Source organism: Sinohyriopsis cumingii, chromosome 9 (assembly GCF_028554795.1).
Source record: "Sinohyriopsis cumingii isolate HCF-2022 chromosome 9, ASM2855479v2, whole genome shotgun sequence".
Classification (NCBI taxonomy): domain Eukaryota; kingdom Metazoa; phylum Mollusca; class Bivalvia; order Unionida; family Unionidae; genus Sinohyriopsis; species Sinohyriopsis cumingii.
The window spans coordinates 37,430,193-37,454,247 of NC_142969.1; the positions used below are offsets into that span (position 1 = coordinate 37,430,193).

Below are 24,055 nucleotides of genomic sequence, written 5' to 3' on the forward strand. Positions count from 1 at the left end.
TCCTTATTACAAATGAGTACATATTATGAAAATTGGTTTATTCTTCAATTGCATTACTTGTACATAATATGCCAGGAGAATAGGTCAGAGGCAGAGAAAGTTACATCCCCTTACCACAGGGTTGGTACTGTCTCACATCTCCTAACAAGTAAAGCTGCTTCAAGTCTTGTACGGTTTAGAGAAAAATGTTCACTCCGATAAATCCAGCAAAAGCAGAGTAACCTATGTCATTATGAAAATGCTGAATGACCTGGGAAGGTAACCTGTCACACTTCTGATACAGGTCCCAACAGGCCAAATTAAGACATTTGTGATGAAAGTTCTCAAAGGTACAAGATGGAAAAAGTAATCTCAGACCTTCATCCCTCAGCTTGAATCGCATTAACTATGAAACAGTTGCATTTGAATGCTATGCTAGTGACTACTGCCTGAACCTTGAGTGAGCCAATAAGAAATTCATCTGCTCTTGAATTACTTCCCTGTAGGTGAACCAGATAGATGACAGAGTAGAAGTATCATCCCCTCCTTTTCTGGCAAGAACAAGCAATATCCTCCTCCTCTGATCTGCTTTCTCAGTCTCATTAAGGTAGCACTTGTCAGTGTCATGATAGAGTTCTGCAAATGGGAAGGAGGATCCCAAAAAGAAAGCTGTTTCAAAACAAAGGACTGATTTCCCATGATTGGGAGCCTTTTCAAGTCAATGAAAGTAGGGGCCATCATGAAAAACTTTACCATTTGGATGGAACTGCAGATAGTTTGAGTTGACAAAAAAGTAGTCCATCTTGCTGAACCTAACTAATTTGAGTCATTGAGACTCTAGACTGGCTGAAATGGTTGTCTTCTTCAGCCACAACATATCTCACAGTAGATTACATTTTAGGCAAATGGTCCCTGGTCTTCAGTGGAGACAGGTCAAATTAGTGTGAAAACTAATGAGGTATTTATTTTGGCCTACACCCTCGTTTCCATGTTGGCAAAATGTGTCAGGTAGCATGGAATGGAAACTCAAGACTGTCACTGCAGCTAACCCTGTCTCCTTGAAAAATGATGGAAGTTAGTTAGCCATTTGTGATACAGAAGCTTTTAAAGGCACGATGGATATTTCCATTTCCCCTCTTAGACTCACAAAGCCGGGTGCTTTCTTGCTCAAACAATTCTGTCCAAAACTTGCTCAATGAACTGTTTATAATGGCGTTTAAAAAAAATATATATTAAACATCCATACAGCTAGGTTAGCTAAGAATCGGAAGGGTTAGAGGAAAAGCGAATGCATCAAGAATGTTACAATATTGGGACGGGGCATCAATACCTAGGCTTTAAGATCTGGACTGGCAAGATTAAGGTTAAGAGCTTTGCATTCCACCAATCACAAACAGTTCCAACAAAAATGACTGAAGAATGGACTCTTCATTATGAACTGGCAGATTCCATCAGGACAGTGAGTCCACTAGGACAGTCAACCTGTTTGGGATGAGGCAGACTGGAATGTGGATTGGTATTAACTATGACATCACCTGAAAAAATCTTAAACCAGAAGACAGATTTCAAGTGCCTTGGTTAGCACTTCCCTCTTTATGTAACTGTTAACAGTTGTTATAGATATGAGAATGCTCTTTCCTGATAATGTCTCCTGCCACAACGGGAAGGTATTCAGGGTGGCTTTCATCTCCAGGAGATTTATGCGCAGTGAGCACTTCTAAAGGGGCCCAACCCTGTCTCACTTGTTGAGCACCACATCATGCTGGCAGCTATGCATATCATAATCTTCTGCAGTTTATTCTGCCTGAAGTGTGATACCCACTGTAAGCCAAGTGAGTTCCTCCCATCTGCCAAGGTGAGACCTCTTCTAGTCCGAAACTGTGATTGATTTAGAGGGCCAAGTTTTGGCTGCCACTGAAGGATCATCTGCTGGGGTCTCATGAACAGGCAGATCCAATGGGATGGTAAAGGGCTCTGACCTTCCCAAATCAAGCCATCTCTTAGCACTTCTACTGCAAATGTGAACAAATCAAGACTGATTGAAAGTGATGAGAAAAGTAAATCCAATATTTTGGATAGGCTCTGAGAAATGTCACTGTGTCAATAATACCCTTTTTCATTATCCCATTTATATCCTTGTGTGCACTATTATTGATAAACAACATTAAGAATTTAGCATCTTTCTAATGATTCCATGACAATTTACAAAATTCCATAAAGAACAAAAGTACTACAAACAACACATGACACTTCACTCACATTATGTCAGTTGTTTGAATATATCTTCAGCAATGTACTTTGACTGCATGTGAAAAGATATGTGCAGACATGTTTGCACCAGGGCCTCAGGTGGCTGAGTGGTCTAGGGTGCTCACCTTTACAGATCACACACATCTCACCTATGTACAGACATGTTTCTATCAGTTCTCCAATGTTTACCTCCACCCAATTTGAATTTCTTTCTAACATAAAATTTCTCAAAAATTAAAATGTTATCCTGTATGTATCTACATCTCAGGTTGATATGATTATAAGTAAAGATAAGCAATTATTTGGGAAGAAAGGATAAGACGATGCATTGGAGGAATGTGAATTTGTATTGTATAGATTGGTGGAATGTGAATGTTATAGATTATAGAAATGGTGCACAGAATGTTAACATATAGTAGATAAATTTAGCAAAATATCACCCAAAATGAAATACATAAGAAATATCTATATCTAGCAACAGTGTTCTTGATCTTTGAGACTGAGCCCTATAATCAATTGTTCTTCCTAGGTTAGGAGAAACAAATGTAATAAATTTTCTTGAATTCTGTTCTCAAAAACTTAAGTTATCATTCAGAAATGAAATACTGGCAAAATCTATTTCTAGCAAGTGATCTTGAGCTTGGAGCTATTGACCACATAAATAAATGGGTTTTCCCTGAGCTAAAAATTAGCTCACTAGAACTTAAGTTATCATACGGAGACCAAAACAGAAGCACACCTTTATCATAGCATATAAAGCCATCTTTGCATGTTTATATTTAATGACAGTAGAAATATATTACCTTCATGGACAGCTACACCACAGTTATCACATTCTACAATCTCATCATCAGTTTCACTGAAAGGAAAACCATCATTACTGAATATTCAAAACCTGGCTAATGAGTGAATATACAGATTTCATACATTTGTTACTGCTATAAAAAGTTTTAAGTGTCATATTATCTCTACCTACTCTCAACTACTCAATCATGCCAGTTGTTAGCATTTGATACATAAGAAAAGAAAACAGGACTTTCAACTTTTGAAATAAAATTTATTCATGTAACTATATATTGCTTGTCAATTTATGCCAAAATCTTTGCTGAGTAACCAAGCCATAATCGTTCCTACATAAAAAGTAAGGGCACAGTGTCTGCTTGATATGTTGTTGTTGTTGTTGTTGTTGTTGTTGTAGGGTTTAACGCCATTTTTCAGCACAAGATAGGCCATATATGGCGGCCAGTATAACTGGTGGAGGAAGAACCCTGGAAAACCCAGGAAAGAACCACCGACCCACGAGAAGCTACTGGCAGGCTTTCCCACGTACCCACGCTAGCCGAGCCTTGGACTCGAACATACGCAGATAGAGGTGAGATGGCAGTGATCTGGAATGGTGAGCGCTTTGGACCACTCGGCCACTCGGGGCCCCTGCTTGATATGTGCATAACCAGATGATGATTATAATATGTACCAAGTTCCATGAATCATCCATCAAAAACTTCACTGCAACACAAAAGGTAATAACTCTTAACAAATTCAGAAGCAAAGTGATTTGTCAAACTTCACATCTTCATATGATAATTATAACCAAGCCTCATGGTAATCCATTGACAACTGAGACTGGTGATATTCACAAGATTCTGACATACACTGCATTTTGACATACACTGCATTTTGACATACGCTGCATTCAGCTGCATATCACCAACAGCAAATAAGTCTCATAACAAATGCAGAAGAAAAGTGATTGGTGATGAACATAACATTTATCAAGTTTCAAGGTAATCCATAAGAAACTACAGGGTCAGCTGCATTCACAAGACTGTGTGATGGACAGAAAAATGGATGGATAAACATGAGAATTCCTTTATATTCGCATCTCTATAGAGGCAGAGGCATAAAACACACAAAACTGATACCAGGGCTTTCTGATTACAAATATTGTTACATCTTACTGATTGCTACAGGAAAAAAAAGGCAACTAAATTTTAAATGCATGCAAAGATTTTATTATCTGGGATGCAAAAAATGGTAGAATAAAAAGGTCTTCTTGTTCAATTCATACTTTATTAGGAAATGGTCATCAAGATAAATAGCATAAAAAAAGATTGGAACCTGATGTCTCCCAGGCAGACACAGCAGATCAGGACTTTCATTGGTCTTGCTTTGGACGTGACCTCACTACTGTCCACTGGCAATGTCTGAAAGAACAATTATTATTGCAAAATGGGAAACTTACTGATATGCAAAAACAAATGTGACTAGAGAAACTCTGAGAGACATCCACTGTAAATCTCCCCCAACATTTTTATTTAAAATAATGTACTGCCCCATTTGAAAACCTTTCTACTCTTTCTCCCACTCCAACCCCCTCCATCAAAAATACCCAATGACTCGGGTGTCTTTACCTGAAACATGTTACAAGTGTGTCTTCATGCTATGGTTGTTTTGTCAAACATATTAAAAATATCACTGTAACTTAACTTTTTGTACATATAACCTGTGACCCATCCTATGGACCCTAGGAGAGGGTGCCAAAATTTATACCCCTCTTGCACTGAGTTACCATAATGAATGACTGAAGCATAAAGTTTGATTAATTTGCATCCAACAGTTCTGAAAGAGATAGCATCAAAGTAGTTAGGGAAATAAGAAGCTTGTTCTAACAGACAGACAGAACAGGTCATACTATTCTTTGGCCAGAAGATCTAAAAACAAAAGAATGCAAAGTCAAAGTTTAACTGCATGCACAACAACTGTTACTGAAACTTAAGTGTAAATGTTAAATGATCCACAGGTTTAACTTACATCTTTGGTTAACAGTTTAACATGTGTGTGTGTGTGTGTGTGTGTGTGATTTGGATTTTTAACATAGCTTTAACAATTTTTCAGTCATATCACTATGATGTCTGCAGTGTGACAGTTTATAGTCAGTCATATTTCTACTATGTTTGCAATGTGGCAGTTTATAGTGATGTCTAGCACTGGGGCATCACACTGCAGACATGTAGCATCATGTCTCACCCAGTCTCATTATCCTGACACCAGGCCAACCAGTCCTAACACTAATCTCTTAATGTTGAGTGCCTAGTGTGGCATCTGTTAGTACCAATTTTTGTACAAGTCTTTGGTATGACTCGGCCGAGGTTTAAACATGCGACCTCCCACATTCTAGGTCGACGCTCTAACCACTCAGCCACTGGAACAGTCAAACATGGAAAGATATACTGGTTAGTATCATGTCCCACTAACATACAACACACATTAAACCAAAGGTAACAACATGGATCTCCATAGTCAGTCCTTCCAAACAGAACTTCTAGTTCTGGACTGCAAATTTTGAAAATGAAATATACAGATTTTTATATTCAGAATTCCCAGATCTGGTTGCGATGTTGCCCTTAATCACACAAAGACCACTGACAACACAGATGTTTTATTTATTTCTCCTGAATCACCTGAAATACTGGATATGGGAAAATTTGCCACCAAATGCCATGTCAAAAAAATTAAACATGCTAAATTTTACAAAATTATAAACTCTATAAAATTCAACAGCATATGAATTCTGCTATCTCTGATATACTGTTTTGTTAAATACAACACAAACCCCACTAACATTTCCAATATATATGGGATTTGCTACAAAACTTACAGGGACCCCAAGTGACCAAGTGGTCTAAAGCACTCTCCGTTATGGATCACTGCCATCACACCTCTGTCCGCATGTGTTTGAGTCTTGGATTCAGCCAATGTGGTATGTGAGAAAGTGTGCCAGTAGCTTCTCGTGGGTTGGTGGCTTTTTCTGGGGTTTTCCCGGGTTCTTCCTCCACCATTAATACTGGCTGCCACGTATAGCCTATCGTGTGCTGAAAACTGGCGTCAAACCATACAACAACAACAACAACAAAACTTACAAAGATATCAATATTTTATAGCAACGTACCTGAGATAACTCAGGTGACTTAATTCTCAGTTTCTCTACATTCTTTGGCTTCTGTTTCTGTTGTTTCTCCCTCTCCTTTTTTGGTACATAATCTTCATCATCATCATCACTATCATCAACATCCATACCAAAATAGTATGGTTTCTCCTCTTCACTTTCGTCTTCAGACTCATCTGAGTTACCAGTTTCTGAGTTTTCTTCATCATCTTCATCATCAGTATCATCTTCTTCTGCATCATCATCATCACTGATATCATCATTTTCTACAGGACTTACAGTATCCCTTTCATTTCCTTCATCAGTGTCATCTCCATCAAAGGCAGCATCTGAGTCATCATCGGATCCTAATAATGATAAAACATGATATATAAACTCTTAACTTATGCACTGTAATATTTAATTTTTAAAGTGATCCAACTGAGCTTTTTCCATTGGTTAGGAGTTTTACAAAGCTTGTCAATATGGTCATCACGTTTTAAATTCTTATCAACAGACACACCTACAAGTTTTCCATGTCTGACATTCTCTAATAGACGATTATTTACTGTAAGAGATAATTCTGGGCTCCCTAACATGTGTAGCTTTGTGATGTCCCCAAAATCATACATTTTGTTTTACCTTCATTACTAACATCCTATTTTGTTGTGCCCAATTCTGAACTCTAATAAAGTTTCGAGTCTATTTTCTTTTGGATAACTTCAGCATCATCTGCAACAAAATCTGTATTTGTGGATTCATTATTTAATGGTAGATCATTTACATAGACAAGAAAGAGGAGATGGCCTAAAACAGAGCCTTGAGGGACCCCTGAATGAACAACGCCAGTTTGAGAGCTAATACTGCCAATGCTTACTTGTTTAGACCTTTGGTTTAGGTATGATCTAAACCAGTTTAAAAAAGGATTGTCAAACCTGTAACAGTTCATCTTTTGCAGCAGAATTTCATGATCAACAAGATCAAAGGCTTTCTTTGGGAAAGTGACTTTAATGCTAAGTGTACTGTCTATGAATAGTAACAGTAATGTTTAATCAGCAACAAAGAAATTAGGACAAATAATATGTATGAGGACACCTGTGAATTTGCTCTTGTGTACATGTTAGAGGGCTTGTTTCAAACAAGTTTACAAATCTTTTCAACTGCCGTTTTATAGTGAACTTTCATAAATTTTTATTAAAAATACTTGTTTATGGGTAGTTGATTAAACATTTTTACTAACTTGCAATTACAATACTGTAATCTAGTTACTCCTATCAGTTAAACTTCATCACAATCTATAGCTTGTACTGAGCTGTTTTGAAGTCATATGGCCAAAATACATTGAATATGAATGACAATTTTTTTTATACACATGCAAAATGTGTCTACATAACACTTACAACTCATAATGTTTTTTTACTGGAAAATAAAATATTGCTTAAAAGTAATGTTAAATGCAGATATGCATACTAAGAAATAAAGGGCATCATTCATACAGGAGAATAAAAACGTGTGTGTGTGTGTGTGTGTGTGTGTGTGTATATATATATACCTTTCCCTCGACAACCCAAGCAACAAAGGGACATCCAAAAATTGAAAAATTCTGCATATACATTGAGAAAACCACAGGGGTGGGGGGTGGATAGGGATAGGGAACTGGGCTGTTTAATGAATGAATCCTCGTTTTACAATCACATCGATAATAATTTTAATAATGTGCTTTTCTAATGAAGTTGTTCATTATCCTGTATAAATAACATTTATTTTCAAAATGTCCAACATGTAAAAGATTGTTCCAACTGGTTTCAACAACCATCACATGTACGTAAAAACATCTGTGTATTACGTCACAGCTTTTTGTTTTGCTCATTAGTCTGGTTTCTGAAATGGAATTTAATAGTATAGTGCCAAGTCAAGAGTCAAAGTAGCAGGGAACTAGACTAACTGTTGATATACAAACAAACAAGATTCCTTTTTTTCAAAAACTAGTGACATTTATTTTGTTAGACAAATATCTCTGTCCAAACTCAATTTCTTAATTGTTCATATTGATGTCATGATTTCATTGTAAGTAATAGTGAAACTTCTTAGCATCCTTGAGGATATCTCTAAGTGCCAGTTAAGAATTCTTAGAAACTCGATTGCCCACAATGCTCACATCTCTGAAACCATGCTCTCTATTTTACAAAGTATTTGTTTCGCTTGGTTGCCTTGCTATCTTTGATCAGTTAATTTAAAGTAGTTTAATTATGTTACATACATAATAACATTTATAACAGTGTTAATTGATCTAATGAAGTGAGTTTACCCGATATATGACCAGGGCCGCTAGATTTCACTATGCAGGATTTGCATGCCCTTTAAGTTTTCTTTTATAAAACCTTCTTTGTTTGATTCAAAGACATAATTAACTTGATAATACAAAGAAAGCCAGCTTTTAATTCAGTGCAACAATACAAAAAATACTTCTGCAAGTCAAATATCAAAATACGGTTGGCACTTTATTATGTTCTCAGATAAACACTGGCGGACATAGATGTTATGGTTAAAGGACACATTTTACATTTAAATTCACATTGCATTTATGATGATTACACTTACGAGGAACTAAAAGATAGAATTAAATAGAAAACTTCACTTAATACAAATTATTTAATTGGCATTTAAATATTAATGTACTGCACATGCTAGACATTACATTTTCATTGATTTAAATTTCCTTGTATATCTTTAATAACAGTGTACTAAGAATGTCATTTGGAAAGAAAATGTAACCAATTATATGATTTCTTATTAAAAGTTGATAATTAAAAAATGTTGATGAAAATTTCCAGGCCATATCTACCATTTTCTAACATAAGACTAGCAACATATAAATATTTCAGTTACCAATTTTTATTGCGATTTTCTTCAAGTTCAGGAAAGAGGGATACATGTTTTTAGTATTTTCTGGATTAAAATAATGGGATCCATGCCTGAACATGCATAATAAGCAGGTTTGCAAGTTATCAAGGCACAAGTTATCGAGGGAGTGTATATTGTGTTTCTTGCTTTGCTTCCACTTCTCCCTGTTCAGCTCTTGCTTCCCCTGTTCTGTTCAAAAAGTAAAAGTCACTACTCCCTAAGTCTAGCTTGACCCCTGACTATATGGTGTTGTACTCTACAGTACCTATGAAATTTGTTAAAATGAGTGAGTGATGTAATTATAAATGTGGTCCTTTCTCATTCTATCTTAGACATTGAACAAAGAAAACTGAAATAAAAAATTATAATCGTGAAAATTAGAATAAGTAAAATAATGGTCAGGACAAGTCACTGTCCCAAAGTCTATTCTTCTTAACAAGTTGCTGTGGAACATTTTTTGCAGCACTATATGAAAAAATAGTTCATTTCATTTTTAAACAATAAACAACAGGCATACTGAGATACATGATATATTCTTTTTATAACAGTAAAAATACAGCCTGAACAAAAGCAATAAACTTTGGCCATTTATTCTTCCTTATGCTTGAAATAGGAATCAAACTCAGGACATGAAAACTGCAAAGAAGACATGTTATCATGTCAGTTATATACTGCTGATTCACCTGTCTTGTGTTTATTCACATCAAAGTCACTATCTTCATCACTATCCTCTAGTCCAAAGTCTAACTGGATTAGGTGTTTCTGAACTGGCTTAACACGGCGCTTTCCCGGGTCCCTCTCCACTGAAAAAAAGTATATAAAAAAACTATTTGTCTGTAAAATAAGCATGCCTTTACCACTTACCCAAAAAGTCTAAATCCAAAATATTCAAAAATGTGAAAATCAGCAATAACGGCCTAAAAATCTAACCATGTCATCTTTATCAGCATATAGACATGTCAGCCAAATTTTAAGTTCCTCTCCTCCAGTGGATTTTGCTTCACAATGCTAATGAGGTTTCTGTCATAAAGGTGTTAAATCTAAAAATGTTAAAGAATCACTTTTCTCAACAAATGCCTACCCTTGGGTTTTAATGCTCAAAATGTTGAGACTGGATCCAACCCATTTTTTGACCATTGTAATTTAGACTGTGTTGTTTTAATGCACCTAATTTGCAGCCCAAAAGTACAAAATGTATTACTGTTTATAAAGTATACTGCCTACATACTGTTACATGTTTAGGCTCTCATAAACAGTTACAAAAAAAGTGAAGACAACAAGCTTTGTAAAATTTAACAAATAATTTATTTCCCAAGAAAAACAAGGTCAAAATGAGGACAAGAACTTAGGGTTTTAAGAATAAAATCCAAGCATAATCCAAGAATAATCCAAGAATTAAAAATTAGAAGTCCTAGTAATAAAATGTTCTAATGAAAATCCAAAATGGAAGGCAATGACATATGCCATAGTCAGTATAGTACTGAAGTGTCAATAGTGTTCCTTGTTGAACCACAGAAAATAATATTCAAGTTGAATTCCAAATAAAATTTCAATAAATGTCTTTGTCCAAGAATTATGTATGAGCACTTAAATATTCCCAAGGAAAGGAATTAATATTTCCATAAAATATAATTTCAACTCAAACTAGTCACAACAGAAAAAACAACTAAGTCCAAGTGTTTAAAAGCCCAACTGAAATTATTTCTCCATAAGATCACCATTAAATCTGGCTAGTGCGCAAAACAGATGCCCGGATAAGGGTAAAACCAGAATTTCTAAATAACTGATAAATGTTTAAAGTCACATACTCCCAGTATAGCCTCAATTTCATTCCATAAATCCCACATTAAAAATGAATTAAAAAAATTAAAAAAGAAGTTGTTTATTTCAACTCTTACTGGTTCTGAATCAAGGTCAGGAACTAGGTCAGCATTAAATACAAAGTTCTAATATTAGGTGTTTATAATAAAACAAAAAACAGTCAGGTCAAACTAATTTCTGGAACATGTCAAATTCCAGTAAATAAAACTACATTATAATAGCATGTAATGGAATAAAAAAAATGTAAAACTAACAAACAATTAGATCAAATATAAATTAAATCAAATATATATAACAATGCATCTGTCTACAAAAATCTGACTGAAAGGTGCAATAAATTACTAGACCAACATTTGACTGACTGCACCACATTTTAATATTTTTCAAATGTACTGACTGAATCATTACTACATAGAACAGAATTGCTTTCACTATAGGATGTGGGGGGGGGGTCCTTACTATATTTTTTTATGCAAAATGATGTCATTTATTGCAGAAAAAGTCAAACAACATGCATTAAAATTCCATATACATGTAGTTGTGATGTGTTTTATGTACAACACTGTATACAGATGTGTAAGAGGAAGGAGTTCATCTTCTTTATATCTTGAAAGTATTGATATCAAGTGATACATATGCTCATTACTTACATTCAAAAATTACTCTTCAGTATGATAAAGATTCTCACGTCATAAAGCTTTTAGCATCAAATGCTGACAATTCTCAAATAAAACACTGGGAATAATTTAAAGTAGTAAGACAGTGTATAATAAGTTTTTCTTAAGTACTGCCATTACTATCATGATATGCTGTCTCACCTTTTACTGTGTTAAGGGCTTCCTACAAATTTTAACACTGTGCTGCTATAATGCCGACATAATCATCAGTGACTTGCATTTTTTCTAAGTAGGATAACAAATCAGGAAAAAAAAACATTACTGTTTTTTCACATTTATTTTAAGGCTAAGGCCCCACAATCAACTGAAGCAGTTGTCATTTTTCTCCTGTGTAAATTGGCAATTATCAAGAAAACATTCTCCTCATCATGATCTGATTAGCTTTAAGGCACTAAAAACTACCTTAATGTTGTTGACAGGTGAATCTTAACAATTTACCACCTATCAATGCTAACTGGCCTCAGAGATACCACATATACTAATTTATAGGTCAGGTCCATAATATAATCCATTGGCAGATCTGGGTCTGTGCAGTTTGCATGTAGACTCAACTTATATATGATAAGCTAATTGATGAATTCCCCAAACTAAGATAATGCTGCATATTTTTGCCCCCACTACATATTCTGATTGTGTATTTAGAAACTTCATCATAAATAATATCAAGAAAAGAAAAGAAACAATGACAAAAGTACTATACATATATTAGAGGTCTTGCTAGGATTTTAAAACTAGGAGTCCAGGACTCCCATTTTGGTAAAAATAGGAGTCCCACCATCGAAAGTTGCAGTCCCTTCTTTCCTACAGAATCAACACAGTTGTGAGTGCATCTATTTTTAGATGAAGAGGTTTTTGTAATGTAATCGCTCACTTTAATATAGCTTCATTACAGCAGTCCATTGACAGGATTGCAGATTTATGGTTTATTTATTTGTCTACATCCTTGGAGTAATTCCATACTTAGAATCAAATGCTTGACTGATAACTGATCTGACAATGTCATTATGGTTGAGTAAATCACTTGGAAACATTTCTTGGATTTTTAGTTTTCAATTTTGGGGTATACAAGATTATATTAAACGATGTTTGGTCAAGTGATAGAAGAATTTCAACTCAGAAACATAAATGGAGGTGTCTTGGGTGTATTTTCAAAAGTCTTATTGTGCCTTGAGGTTTTTCCTTTGGCGATTACCGACTTGGGGAAAAAAATACTGATATTAATATACAATGCAAAATTTTACAAATATTTTTTTGGCATTTTATTTAATTGCATATATGTATTGTGTGTATGTGAGAGTGTTTAAGGTCATTCTTGTGGTAGTCTTGAGGTGTTTTGGGGGTAGTCTTGGGGTGATTAGTCGGACCGTCTGAACTGTACTGTAGTTGTAAATTGTTTCATCGTTTTCATATTCTATATTTTATTGTTAAATTAACAAAACTTTCCTTGTTACGCACAGTAAAATATTAATGCTTGTCGCAATAAAAGACAACTTAGAACACTGAACCGTAGAAAAAAGAACTAATGAGTTACAGTAGTGTTAATAACACTGTAGAAAGGAAAATAAATAGACGCTATGGCCTCGAAAACAGATTACAGATTGAAATTAATCGCCAACATTCATGATACTTTTAACAATATATCAAACAAATTTAAAAACAAATCTTCTATTTTACATACACATCGCCTTATATAAAAATCCAACACCAGAACCAGTTACTTCCGTGAGAGTATCGTCTTCTGACATTTTTGTTCACTACCTTCGAATCAACGGTAAGATGCTCATTAGAATCAATGTCATGTAACTAAAACAAAACCAGATTTTCAGCATCTTAGTAACGGACTCTGTCCAGAACTAACAAAAACTCCGGTAAGATGTCGTTAGTTCAATGGAATAACCAAATGTAAGACACTTTTTTATTTTATACACCATCGGTATGCTTCTGATCAAATGTGTGCATTTAATGAAACTAAGATGTATGAGAAAATGAGGTAAATTTTTCAACAAGAAGAACGTAAAATGTCTTCATTTCGATTGCTGCAATGCAACGCCATTCATGCACCGCTCAGCGTCAACACAGCAAAATGAATTGCTCCAGAAAAAAATAATTAAATGACTAAAGGTATTTGACTACATTTGAAAGGTATGAATCTGATTTACAGAAGATTCTGCAATTGTAATTAATAGTTGTGGGGAAACTGTCCTTTGATAGTTCATGGGTTGGAAAAATGGGACTTTTTTATTTTATCAAGCTGTTGTAGGGGATTATTTAAAGTGTTTTATTCTTTCTGTTTTTTTTTTTATAAAAGTCGATTCTGTTTCCTGTCTACGTTGGTTTGATGGAGTAAGTGTATGTTATAAATGTGGATGCTGGCTTTTAGATATTTTTATAGAAAAGTTTTTCCTGTAATACTTGGGAGATGATGGCCAAACATGTACTAGTATATTATGAAATAGGTCAAAGTTAACCTATGAAAGCTAATTCTTTTTTTTTTAAATTCGAGATGATATATTACGCCCAAAGATGTTTAAAGTACGATTTGCCCTACTGAATATTTCTTGAATATTATGGTTTAGTTAACATCGTTATGAATCGTGACCCCTAAATTGTTTATCTGGTTGAGATTTTCTAAAGATGTTCATTGCAAGGAATGTGTGTGTGTGTGTGTGAGAGAGAGAGAGAGAGAGAGAGAGAGAGAGAGATTTGGATTTTTAACGTAACTTTAGCAAGTTTTTTTAGTTATATCGCAACTATGTCTGCAGATTCGATCGAGGTTTGTCCCCGCGACCTCCCTCGTCCAAGGCGGACGCTCTAACCACTTAGGCCACTAGAGCGGTCACTTCAAAAGAATATTGAATACTGATTTTTTTATTGACAAGTTTGCATTATTGCATTTTTTTGCTGAATCGCATACTACATATTCGTGCTATTGTGACACGTTTATAAGTTTAATTTTATTAAACATGTCTAAAAATGTACACTTTTATGATAAATGATATTTGAAGTTAATTTTCCCTACTTACTGTAAACTTCTAAATTGTCATGCATCTACTATTAATTTCAGTTTATCTTTGTAAATTAAACAGAATATAGCTAGCACAAAAATTAAAATGAAAACAAGACTGAAAAATTACATTAAAAAGTTACTTCACGAAAGCTACAAGAGGTTTGAATAGTTTGACATGGGTAGACAATTTGGAAAACAGTTACAGGAACTTTAAATAGTGAATAGCGAATGTTGAAAAAGAACGACCGAGGGTCTACAAACTCACAAGACGCGGCAATCGCGTTACTTGAAAGAAAATAAAGATGTGCACAAAACAGAAATATAATCTTTTATCTGATAGGTGATGTAGCTGTTTTAAGCTGTTATTTTGTAATTTTATTCCTTTGATCTAAAAAAAATGCTTTTCTTTACAGGGTCAATAGATAAGATTTTTAAAAAATGAACAGTAAAAAGATCTCTGCATCATATAACCAGATCCCCAAAATGCTTTAACTTTTCGGGTATAAATAGCATATTTTGTAACTTCAAACAAAAATTTTCGAGTGAAATAGAAGCCACTATTAACTCAGTTTATAATGTTGCACATACGTATTATACAAAAGTTGTCTACAACATGCTATTGACGACGTTTAAACTTTCACAAGTACCTTGATCAAACATTAAAACTGTAGAATTTGCAAAATTAATGAGTACACTTTTACTAAGTCAGTTCCCTATTGGCTACGAAAAATATCACATTTTTAGTTGTATAATTCAGCGAAAAAGTGCAAGTGTTTCATTGTTATATCTTAGGTTGCCGACTGCATCTCCTTCTGAGACAAAATATGAGGACAATGTTCCGAACTGCTTCTGGGACAAAAATATTAGGAAAATGTCCCAAACTGCTTCTGGGACAAAAACATGAGGACAACGGTCTTAACTTTAGGGTAAAAACAATTACCGAGATAAAAAAAAATTATTTGGTCAGCACAACTGAGGTTTCAGATGTAAATACAAAACAGACTTTGCTGCAGAATACCTCAAAGAACAAGTGTCATTCAACAAAGTCTTTAAACATTATGAAATATGAACATTTGCCAATTTAAAGTTAAACAACGTTGACGACACGATAAACAAAGGGTTCAACGACAATGAATTTGACACGAAGTGGTCGTCTTCGTCATCTTAGTGTACCAGAGAATAAACGAGATAAAACAATCAGAAAAAATCAACAAATGGAAATGAGAACAAAACAAACTTGTACAAGAAGGAAGCGATGAAAGAGGAAGAGATACCGGAGAAACACACAGGGAAGGATTAAAACTGAAAATAAAATCTTCAAGTAATGGTTGGTTTAATTTTTTCCTATAAACTGGAAAAGTTATAATTCAATATATTTTTTGAAGAAAGATATCACATAGAGACACGACACTTTTCAGGATACAGAGATTTGTTTCGTCATTCCAACTGATAAATGAAAATTTAATGAGCTTGTTGCAAAGGATAAAGTTTCTTCATGGATATTACACTATTCAGATTAGCTAATAAATACTATCATTGGTGACATAAAAGACAACAGTAAAACAGGGCATGTCTTAGTCCTCACTAACTGTACTGGAATAAAACTAGGATGAGAATTAATTTATTTTTTATAATAATACTGAATATTTGAAGCACAACAAAAACATTAAAATAAAGTCAAGTAACAATTGCATGGTATATATCACCAACTACAATGTCGAATTGCTGTTATTTAGTGTGCAGAGATCAATCAGTATTTAGTAATTAAAGATCTATACAAATCGCTGTTGAATGTAACACAGTTTGTGGGTTGTCAAACCTGATTGGTGATACATTTTTCTCGATCAGATCAATAACACCAAAGTCAATCTAATGGTTCTTATTGGTGTTTTATAAAATCACGACCTGATAAAAATGTACTGGGGCTTTTGTTTAGACAATGTCATTGCCATTAGAAGCAATGAAAACGAGCTATCATAAACAGACTGCATATCAGTATAACAGATTTAATATAAACAGAATAGACTTGTATGTCTTTAGCTTATGTTTTCATGTCAGGGCAGTAGAGTAGGATATGTATAAATATACCTTCACCCTGACGATCTCTTTACAGAAATATAATATTATAATATTTTGGAGAAGATCTCCGTTTTTATTGTTATTGGTACTGTCAAAATACGATTGACATACAGGAAGATAATGAGGCTGCATAAATGCTCGTGGAACGTGATAAGTGTTTCCTCATTTATCTTAAGCAGATATAGCAGGATACAATTTGAAAGGAATGCTAATCAGAAGATAAGCATCTGTGTTTCCCGATATGTTGAACTTAATGACATCAGAACACACACGCATACAATTTAGTCCTTCGTTGAATTCAACTGGGAAGCGAAAATACTCTTAGAATTGATATTTGTTTTGAACGTCATTCATAGGAGCGAGAGAGATATCCACCCAGAACAGAAAAAAAAACATGGAGAAAAAGTAATAGACTTCGTTTTACCGTCAGAATAATCCTTTTTAAGACGATGCAAAATAGTATGGTATTCGATCAGCAAACTTCTACGAGTTTTCTTCAGAGCTTTGCCAAACTAAAATGCTGAAGCAAGATATCGAGTAATAAAATTATATCCTGTTGGAATTCTCATGGTATAGATGTTGACTTGAAGATAAGCTGGCGATGTTCTTTGGATTCGTAATAGATAGGATCATATTTGGCCAACTGTTCTTGCACTTGTTCGCTGAGGATATCGACGATGACAGTGTGACATTAATGACTTGAGTAGTAATAATAATTTCTAACAAAGCTCCTTCTCAATGAACTTCATGATCCAATTGTATGGTCCGAGGTGTTTTGGCTTTGGAACAACATATGTTGCTCGGGAACACATCCACAGAACTCTCACTAGGTAATATTATATAATATTGATCATTCATAGTTCGATGGTTCTGGTCGTCAATGAGTTACAATAAGCACGAGGGTTTTTCAAATGTTCCGAAAGAGGACTGTTGCAGTTATTCGACTAATTGTTGTCGTAGTTGGCGTTGTCGAAACTAGCATTGTCGATGCTATTGTCGGTATATCTCAAAGATGGAGTGGGAATTATATACCTATAGAAAATTGTTGATTTAAATAGCCCACAACTGTTTATCTCCTTGTTTCAAACTCACATTTCCAAGAGCTGCGTAGTCCCTCTTGGTCATTCGTTGCAACTCAGCAAGACGCTGGCGGCGGTCAACCTCGAAGGTGGATCAGGCTTTTCTGGTCAGGGCTCGCCAGAGGCTTCTGTCTGAGACAGCGAACTCGAGCTAGTGGGGTTGAAGGTCTGTCCATTTGATGTGCGTCTTGACATTGTCTTTGTACCTCTTGCGAGGGCGGCCTTGGTTTCGGTTGCCCTGGGCAAGCTCGCCAAAGAACAGCTGATTTGTGGTTCTGTTTTGATCCATGCGGATGCCATGGATGTCCAACGAAGCTGGGCATGGATTAGTCTGGCTTCGATGTTTGTTGCGTTGGCTCTATCAATGACTTCCTGGTTGGTGAATCGGTCCTGTCGCTTGATCCACATGATGGCTCTCAGGGAGCGCTTGTGGAATTGTTCCAACTGACTGATATGCCTTCGGTAGACAGTCCACGTTTCACAGCCATACAAGAGACACGCGAGGACAACTTCATTCTCAACATTCGTCTGAGTTGACAGGCGTATGTCCTTGTGCTGATCGTTGGTTCGGAGTCGTCCAAGTGCTTGACGGGCTTTTTTTTTAGATCCTCGCAGTGATCTCTTTATCCAGGGAGCCATCACTGGATATTGTGCTGCCAAGGTATTTGAAACTGTCCACATTATTCAGCTGCGTGTCGCCAATGGTGATGCAGGGTTGTGAAGAGACAGTGTTTGGGGCGGGCTGGAAGAGGACTTCTGTCTTTCCTAGGCTAATTGTGAGTCCAAATAGGTTGGAGGCTTCAAAGAACCTGTCTACGATTGCATGTATGTTAGTCTCTTCATTGACCATGAGGGCACAGTTATCTGCAAAGAGTGCTTCACTGATGAGTCTTTCTAGCGTCTTGGATTTTTCAGCTAGGTGACGGAGATCAAACACTGATCCATCCAGGCGATATCTGATGTAGATACCATGGTCAAGGTCACGGATGGCATGGAGCAGTACCTGTGTGAAGAATAGGTTGAAGAGTACCGGGGCGAGTACATAGCCCTGTTTGACACCGTTAGATATGGTGAATTTCTCAGAGGGTTCACCATCTGAGAGAATCTCTCCAGTCATGTCACCGTGGAAGAGCCGGATGAGGTTAGTAAACTTCTGAGGACAACCAAACTTATTGAGTACTACCCACAGTGCGCCTCTGTTGACTGTATCGAAAGCCGTTGTCAGGTCCACGAAGCCGGCATACAGATTCGTGTTCTGCTCAAGGCACTTCTCTTGAACTTGTCTCACTGCGAAGATCATGTCAACGGTGCTGCGGTCTGGACGAAAACTACACTGAGACTCGGGGAGGTTATCTTCTGACACTTCCGCAATAAGCATGTTGAGAATGATGCGACAAGTATTTTGTCACTATGGAGAGCAAGAATATGCCTCTGTAGTTACTGCAGTCTGCACGTGTGCCTTTATTCTTATTGAGGGACACAGTTGATGCATCGCGGAGGTCGTCTGGCATCTCCTCTTCCGTCCAGATGCTGATTAGCACGTTGTGGAATGCCTCCAGAGTCTGTTCATTGAGAGCCTTGTACACCTGCGTTGAGATTTGTTCGATCATAAATGAGAGACATATGTTAAACCCGATAGTCGCTGATACTCGATTTCAGGTACCATCCTTTATCTTCTGGGAAATGATGTCGAACGGGTTTCCGTAACGTGTACGTCGACCATTGTCGAACATCTTGCGGATGTAAACGTTTGAGTTTGGTTTTAGCGGCATGATACAGTTTTTGAATTCCTCCGTAGCCAACAGCCTTCCTTCGGCTTGTAGTAAATGCTGGTTGAAAGGTATGTCCATGTGGTTTGATGTAGTTGTTTCTTAACCAACTATCAATGCTCTTTTACGTGTGTTATTTGTTTTATGGGGGAATTGTTGGGTGGCGGGATTGCAATGCTTTACTTGTCCTACAAGAAAACATCTCTAAAGGAGTAATTGTTTCTTGTATGACTCCTCTCTTGACTTCTTTGTTGTTTACTTTTTCTTCTGCTGGCAAGGGTGTGGATGTCATAATTTTGATCTAGCCGATTTCCGATGTAGGTCTTGTTAACTTGCCTATCTTTGTCTTAATTATGAAAGTTGAGGCTCTTCTCCTTCTTCGGCCGCTCCGGTGGCTTAAGTGGTTACAGCGTCCGCCTCGGATGCGGGAGGTCGCGGGTCGAACCCCAGCCGAGTCATATCAAAGACTTATAAAGATGGCACTGTCTTGCTTGGCGCTCAGCATTCGGAATTTAGTATTACTACTGGTCGGCCTGGTGTCACAATATTGTGTCTGGGTGGGACATAATACTTCATGTCTGCAGCATGATTCCCCAGTGCTAGACATCACTATAAACTGCCACACTGCATACATCGTAGCGATATGACTGACACTTTTTTTTTAAAGCTACGTTAAAATACACACACACTCTCTCTCTCTCTCTCTCTCTCTCTCTCTCACACACACACACACACACACACACACACACACACATTCTTCTTCTGTCGGCAACCTAGTAGCCGTGGCTGTCTTCATAGATGTTGCTACTTTATATTTTTCTCCGATAGTCGTTTCGTCTGACGTTTCCTGGTGAAATAACTCATTATGTCAATAATTGTCCATATCATTCTGTTTTATCCGATTTATCAAGGATTATCCTTGTTGTAACTGTGACATCTCGGTGAGATTAGTATTCCGATGTAAATGTGGTGTCCGTTATTTATACCCTCGATTGACTTATATCAATGGTTTGTAAGAAATAAAGTTATTTTTCGTCCTCCATAACATATACAGGTACCTGTGAAGAGAGGAGTTACCGGTAGAAGTCAATTTAGTTGTGAGAGAATACATAACAGCATATAATCGCCTCATAGAACTGTTCAGATTACCTGTAAAACGTTATTTAACGTAGTGTACATAATTTCTTTGATTTTGTTTACTTTTACCCTCTCGTTTGGTTCCTTTGAGATTCTTTTGTTCTTTTTTTGTGTTGTAATTTTTAAAATATTGTTTATGCAGCGAAGGAGTGACTGGGCAATGTAGCTGTAGCATCTAATTTAAAGAAAGACTTGGACGTTGTCGTTAGGTTTTGGCCGTTTATTGTTGAATGTTGAAATTTGAAATATAATGTTATTAAGTCGAAAGGTTGTATGCATGCTTTTTGTAAGTTAAACATATGTAATAAAACGTGAAGCAAATACCAAACATTATTCATAATGGAGTTTGCTCAATTGCATTATATTTGGAAGTTCGATTTTCAAACAATTTCTTCTCAAATTGAGATGTATATTGTTTTGCTTTTGATATTTTATCCAACATCAGTATTGTTGTCAGGGGTATAGGTGTCGGAAATAATACAAAATAGAGTTTTAGTATAAAAATTTATTACAACGAAACCCATTTTAATTTTTTTTAAAAGTGTTATCCCGAGTTTTTCACGGAGATAAGGCACGATTACTATAAGAAATGCTTTAATACCGATGCATGTTTTTCCTGCGTAAAAAAGTCAAGGTTTTCTGCAATCAATAAGAAAAATATGGATACCTCCTAATTTGAAATGAAGACAATTTTGTACATGTTTAGTCAAATTAGGGCATGGTACTGTATTTCTCGAGAAAAGGCCAAATTCCAAGTTGGATTACAATATTACTAAGCTCTTTCAATAACTGAAATAGGTTCACTCATTAATTGTACATGAACAAGTAAAGGGGTGAGGAGGAGCGATACCATTGGTTTTATCTAGGATTAATATAATGTACATGTTAGTCCCACTTTCTATTGATTTCATCAATATATTACAGTGTGTAAGCTTGTAAGCAGATAGGTATCGCGGATTAGCGATGCCATGTTCTTAGTACGGACCGGATTCTAAGTCGAAATTTTCATTAAATCTTAGGGAATTTCGGCCAATGAAACGTAAAAATATTTTATCGCCGATTCTTTCCTTTCAGTCCGAGACTGTTTTGTTGTCGCGACAAAAGTCCAGAAAAATATAGTTTGAGATGAGAAGGTGATTGAACGGAGCCCCATTATGTCGATATTATATGGATAATAGCAGTGAATATTTAAAGAAGCAAACGTAAGCCTAAAGAAAGAGAGACAGCCAAATCTCCACGTATACTGTACTGAGTACAGTAGGACACGTAATGTCTGTGTGCATTGATCATAAAATAAAACAATCGCTAGATCTATTTGGTACTGTATATTTTTTAAACATACTATAGCATATGCCTGCAATACCATACGGTGGTATAATTTTTTTTGTAATGACGTTACTGTAGAGCTGGACGTTAGTGTTTACTTTCCTCCTACACCGCTCCGGTAGCATAGTGGTTAGATAGCTACGATGTCGCAGCCTCAACTTGATTTGTTGTGGTTGAGGCTACGAACTGATACCATATTATGTAATGAAGCAAAAAAAAAAATCATCACTAAAGTCAGAAAAACAAACAATGTAGAAATCTACTACATAAGTATAATCATGTTGTGAAAGAAGTTTGGCTTATTTTGAATTTATTAAGCCCTTACATGATAAAATAAATTGGCATGGTTACACTAACCTCACCGTGTTCACCATGACAGATAATGCGAGACTCTCGCCGTGACCCCTTTTCTACGTAAGGCTTGCCAGACCATATTTGGATATTCTACGCTATGTTATTATCAATCAGGTGGCAAATAATCGCTTCTTGGTGGAATTTCAAAGTTGCAGATAAACCGTATTTACTTTTAATGCACAGAATTTTTTACTCAAACCGCACCAAACTTTTACTATGATTTGTTTACGTTTCCAAATAAGGCCTCAATGTCCTTATATGGCACACAAACATACGAGGCTGAGAATGGAAGTAATCATTATTTGAACTAATATGGTGGACGATTTAAACAAAAATATCAGATAAAAAAGGTAAACAAGATTTTACAACTATTTCTACAATGATTTTCCATATTTCCGGTATTAAATAAGAGGACTACTCAATTTATTGGATTATATTCAAGGAATATGTTCAAATTGTTATTATTGGGCTAAAAGAGCACAGGGTATGAATCACACCCAGCTTGCTCCATTGATACTTATATGCTCATGTTAGTACCCTGTCCATGAGGTAGGAGTAAGGGTACTAATATTAGTACTAAGTGGTTAGAGCGTCCACCTCAGATGTGAGAGGTTTTGGGTTTCGATCCCTGTCCGAGTCATATAAAAGACTTTTGAAAATGGTACTAACAGCTGCCTCGCTTGGTGCTCAGCATTAAGAGGTTAGTGTTAGGACTGGCTGGCCTGGTGTCAGGATAATGTGACTGGGTGGGACATTATGCTACATGTTTGTGTCATGATGCCCCAGTGCTATAACCTTCCAAACATATCATACCGATCTGACTGAAAAATTCTTAAAGCTATGTTACAAATCCAAATCACACACACACACTTTCTTCCTGTATATAATTAAAAGGGTACAATTCAAGTTACAAGCTCCCATGGGTGTAGATACAGGATATAAATCGATAACTTCAGTTTGCTGAATTCAGATGACTAAGGTAGGTGTCATTTAGGTCATGTATGCCTTCTGTACCAGCTATTTCATCAGATGGTGTAATATTAAGTATTGGCTTCACATACCTTTAAATGGTGATTATTTAGTTTTCTTTTACTGCCCTTCAATCAACACTCCTTGATAGATTACAAACCGTTACTGCAAGAACTTGTCTTATCTATGTGATAACAGCAATTATTCATATTCAGAGTCTGTGTGCTGGGTGCTTGTAAAAACTTAGCAATTTACATGATCAGACAAACTATTTATAAGAAGAGGTTGAATTTATTGTTATGCTGTCATTTATTTTCTCACATTTCATGTTACTGTACTTCTTCTGTCTGTAACTCCTTTCCACATATTGTCCACTGATGTGTTTTGCTTGGGCACCGAAAGTAATTTAGCTTAATGAATTTGATAAAAGCACAAGCCGAAGCATAGTCAGACATGTTTCCCTTATGAACATGATACTCAGTAATGAGGTTTTGTACACATAAATTTTTTCATGATATTAGATGGAAAAATGATGTGCAAAAATCTAGGTTGGCTGTCAGTTTGGTGTGTTTATAGGCTTGTCTTAGCACTAAAAATTCATTAAAGTGCTGCTTTTCCTTAAAACCCAATCAATCAGTCAATCCATTATGTCTTATATTCCATTAAGCCATAGTAGGAGAAAGATATATATCTCTGCATGAAAGAAAGAATAATATAACCATGAACATCCATCTCTTTACTTTTAAAAAACTTTCCATATGTACCAGTGTTAAAATTAT

The 24,055-nt window shown here is 35.9% G+C and overlaps 2 protein-coding genes across 3 annotated transcripts in view; one reads left to right on the plus strand and one right to left on the minus strand.

Moving 5' to 3' along the window:
- Positions 1-13,361, minus strand: part of LOC149791567 (PHD finger protein 14-like) — a 73,019-nt gene extending 59,658 nt beyond the window's left edge. The window contains exons 1-5 of the mRNA XM_089970107.1: positions 13,235-13,361; positions 9,742-9,861; positions 6,179-6,522; positions 4,348-4,433; positions 3,033-3,088 (exon numbers count right to left, since the gene is read on the minus strand). Of these exons, the coding sequence (XP_089826233.1) occupies positions 3,033-3,088; positions 4,348-4,433; positions 6,179-6,522; positions 9,742-9,861; positions 13,235-13,301 (673 nt within the window). The 5' untranslated portion in view covers positions 13,302-13,361. The remainder of the gene's footprint in view (positions 1-3,032; positions 3,089-4,347; positions 4,434-6,178; positions 6,523-9,741; positions 9,862-13,234) is intronic.
- Positions 13,362-21,683: 8,322 nt separating this feature from the next.
- The window catches only part of LOC149791568 (coiled-coil domain-containing protein 13-like), a 43,422-nt gene continuing 41,050 nt past the window's right edge, over positions 21,684-24,055 (plus strand). For both annotated transcript variants that reach the window (XM_089970112.1, XM_089970113.1), the window contains exon 1: positions 21,684-21,829. The gene's annotated coding sequence lies outside the window, so the exon portion shown is untranslated. The remainder of the gene's footprint in view (positions 21,830-24,055) is intronic.